This window comes from Fonticula alba (assembly GCF_000388065.1).
Source record: "Fonticula alba strain ATCC 38817 unplaced genomic scaffold supercont2.14, whole genome shotgun sequence".
Taxonomy (NCBI): Eukaryota; order Rotosphaerida; family Fonticulaceae; genus Fonticula; species Fonticula alba.
The window spans coordinates 331,124-334,400 of NW_009242984.1; the positions used below are offsets into that span (position 1 = coordinate 331,124).

General features: G+C 67.6%; 1 protein-coding gene across 1 annotated transcript; it reads left to right on the forward strand.

Moving 5' to 3' along the window:
- Positions 1-733: 733 nt before the first annotated feature.
- Positions 734-2,561, forward strand: H696_05826 (hypothetical protein; the record flags this gene model as incomplete). Its single annotated transcript, XM_009499627.1, has 3 exons — positions 734-834; positions 1,013-1,698; positions 2,011-2,561. The coding sequence occupies exons 2-3, from the start codon at positions 1,020-1,022 to the stop codon at positions 2,559-2,561; spliced, it is 1,230 nt and encodes a 409-aa protein (XP_009497902.1). The 5' UTR covers positions 734-834; positions 1,013-1,019.
- Positions 2,562-3,277: the final 716 nt, after the last annotated feature.

Sequence of the window (3,277 nt, forward strand, 5' to 3'; positions counted from 1 at the left end):
AAACACCCGAGGGGGGCGCGAAGGAATCCTGGCGAGGGTGGCTCACGACCGGGGCGGCGAGGACCGCGCATGGTGTGGATAGTGCGTCTGCATGCCCCCTTGGCGGCGCCCCCTTGGCGGCGCCCCCTTGGTCGTGCCCCCTGCGTGAGTCAGTGGCCTGGCGATGACGACGCCAGTGCGCGGGTCTTGGCCTGGCCGGGGCGCCAATCTATCCGATTGTGGGCCAGGCGTCCACATCCGGGCGCGCGGACCTGTGTGCAAGTACCGAGTGTGTATGTGTGTGTGTGTGTGTGTGTGTGTGTGTGTGTGTGTGTGTGTGTGTGTGTGTGTGTGTGCGGGTAGGTGGATTCTGGGACCACGTTGCCCCGGGGGCCCCGGCCACATGCATGTGGCTGAGCACTTGAGGCCGGGATTGGCGCCGCGCCATCCGGTGGAGGAGGGTACAGCCACGCCTTGTGGTCGGCTTCGGGCCCTGCACCGGCCCGGGCGTCGGGACTTGCCGCCAGGCCGGGCAGCGGGTGCCCGCGTGGTGTGCCGGGGCCCGAGCCCGCATGCCGCCCGGGGTCAGGCGAACCCCGGCCGGGACGCCACGCCGGGGCCCCCTGGCCCCGAGTGGCCCCTCTCTCGCCTCCCGGCCTGGCCGGTGGGGCCTCCCCGCCGGGGGGAGGGGGAGGGGTATAAAAGAGCCCGCTCATCGGGCGGCTCTTGGGAGATTTTTTTCATCAGTCTCGCACTGAAATCGCTTCCCATCCTTCCAATCTACCCCCTTCCCCCCGATCCTCCCCTCTTGACATTGTACCTCGTGCACAGTGTCTCCAGCCTGATCCTGCCCAAGTGCGTGCCCAGCGGGTCTCAAGGCCCCGCCTCGGCGGCTGCCTCCGCCGCTGCCCCCTCTCCCCTGCCCGGCCCCCATTCCGCACACGCATGTCCTGACCAACGCGCCTTCCCCCACTCGCACCTCGGCTCCTTCCACGCCGCCCGCACTCACGCACACACGCACACACGCACACAGACACACCATGTCACGCTCGCTCTTCCTCTCGGCCCTGTTCGCCATGCTGGCCATGGTGGCCCTCGCCGGGCTGGCCCATGCCAAGGACGACAACACCGCCGCCGTGGAGGAGGTCCTCCATGACGGCATCATCCACGAGGATGTGCCCGGGATCCGCCACTGCAAGTGCACCAAGTCCCTGAAGTGCTTCGACAACCTGGGCAACTGCGTGAACCACTACCACGCCAAGGAGTTCCCCAATGGCGGCGGCCGGGTGCAGTGCATCACCAACGGCCTGAACATGCCGTTCTACTCGTGCGACGAGATGCCGGACCTGTGCTTCAACACGGCCACCTGCGACCCGGTGCGCGAGGTCCACTGCAACTGCCGCAAGGAGGTCATCTGCTACGACTCGGCGGCCGATTGCCGCCGCAACCACAACCCCCTGAAGCTGAAGGCCGGCGACCGGAACCAGTGCCGGTCGCACGGCAAGACGGTGTATGCCTGCGCGGAGGAGCCCGGCGTGTGCCGGTCGGTCAGCAATTGCAAAAGGACCCACGGTGGCAATGTGACTCAGGACCCGCATCTGGTGGGCTTCGGCGGCGAGAGCTTCTACTTCGAGGGCCAGGCCGGCCGTGACTGGAACATCATTTCCGACCCGGGCTTCCAGCTGAACGCCCACTTCATCCGCCTGCACTCGCTGAAGGGTGCGTTCTGGTGGGGGGGGGGGGGGCGGGGGCGGGGGGTTTCTTTTCCCGTCGACACAACTGACCGCGTCGGTCGTCGCACCTTTCCCCTTTCTCGGCACGCCTCCACGGCCCGATAACCGCACATGCATCGCCAATCGGCACATTCATGACAAACCCGCACACATCCACACATCCACACATCCACACACCCACGCACACATCCACACATCCACACATCCACACACACACACAATCACACACAATCACACACAATCACACACAATCACACACAATCACACACACACACACACACACACACACACAACGCAGGCACCTACATGGGCCGCATCGGCATGCTCTTCGGTGACCAGTCCCTCGCCTTCGACCCGCACTTCGGCGCCTTCGTCAACGGCACCCACATCACCGAGGGGTCCATGAGCTTCCCCCAGGCCGAGGTGACGGTCGACCATATTGATGGCCGCTACCGCATGACCGCCCGCACGGCCACCTGGCAGGTGATTGCCCGCACGGTCATCGAGCAGGGCGCCCTGTCCGAGGCCTACGTCAACCTGCATGCCAGCCTGGTCGGCACGCCGGAGGACCCGCACGGCATCCTCGGCCAGACCGCCCGCTTTGCCATGGCCGAGAACGACCTGTCCGACAAGCCGCTGCGCAACCCGGGCGCCCCCTTCCAGCTGGACGGCGAGGAGGCCGACTACGAGGTGAAGGACGGCCTCTTCGGCACCAACTTCAAGTACAACCGCTTCGGCACCACCGACGAGAATGGCAAGAAGAAGCTCCCCCTGCGGGCCTCGGTTGACGGCCACCCGAAGCCCCTGCGCCAGTCGCGCTCGCTCTTCGAGGCCACCGTCGACATGTAAGCCGGAGGCTGTCGTCTTCGGCCCCAGCCTGCGCGCGTCGGCGTGCGTCTCGCCCGCCCGCTCACCCGCCGCGAGCAGGGGCCCGAGCAGGGGCACACACACACACACACACACACGCACACCGCGCCCTCTCCGGCATCGGGGCCCGGTAGCGGCCCGAGCGGCCGTCGGATGGCCGGGACGCATGCATGCATGCCGCGCGCATGCCTCGACTCATTGAAGCTGGTCTTGTGAGGCGATGGCGCGCGCGCGCGCGCGCGCGCGCACGCGTGTGCGAGCGCTCCCACCCCATCCGTGTCGGCATCGGGACTCGCGTCACACTTTAATGAGCGCAGTTCTCACGCATCAGACAGAGAGATGGCAGCCACCGCTGCCTATCGATCGCCACAATAGACTGTCAGCAAGTAAAAGAAAGCCCCGCGCCTTGGGTGGAGATGGTCCTGGGGCCTGGTGGGGCGGGCGCGCAGACCGCGAGGGGCCGTGCAGACACGGGGCGGGGGAAGCCGAGTACGGCGCTCCAGGGGCCGGGCCACCGAAGCCGCGGCCACATCAGGCATGGCCCCGGCTCGGGGCCCGGCGAGGGAGGCACCCGCGGCGCGCACCCGGACCCACGCACCGAGACTGAGTGTGCGAGGGGGCGGGGGGAGGGGGGAGAGCGCGCGGTTAGGGATATGGGGCTCTGACGCAGGAGCGCGCCCGGTGCGAGTGGGGGGGGG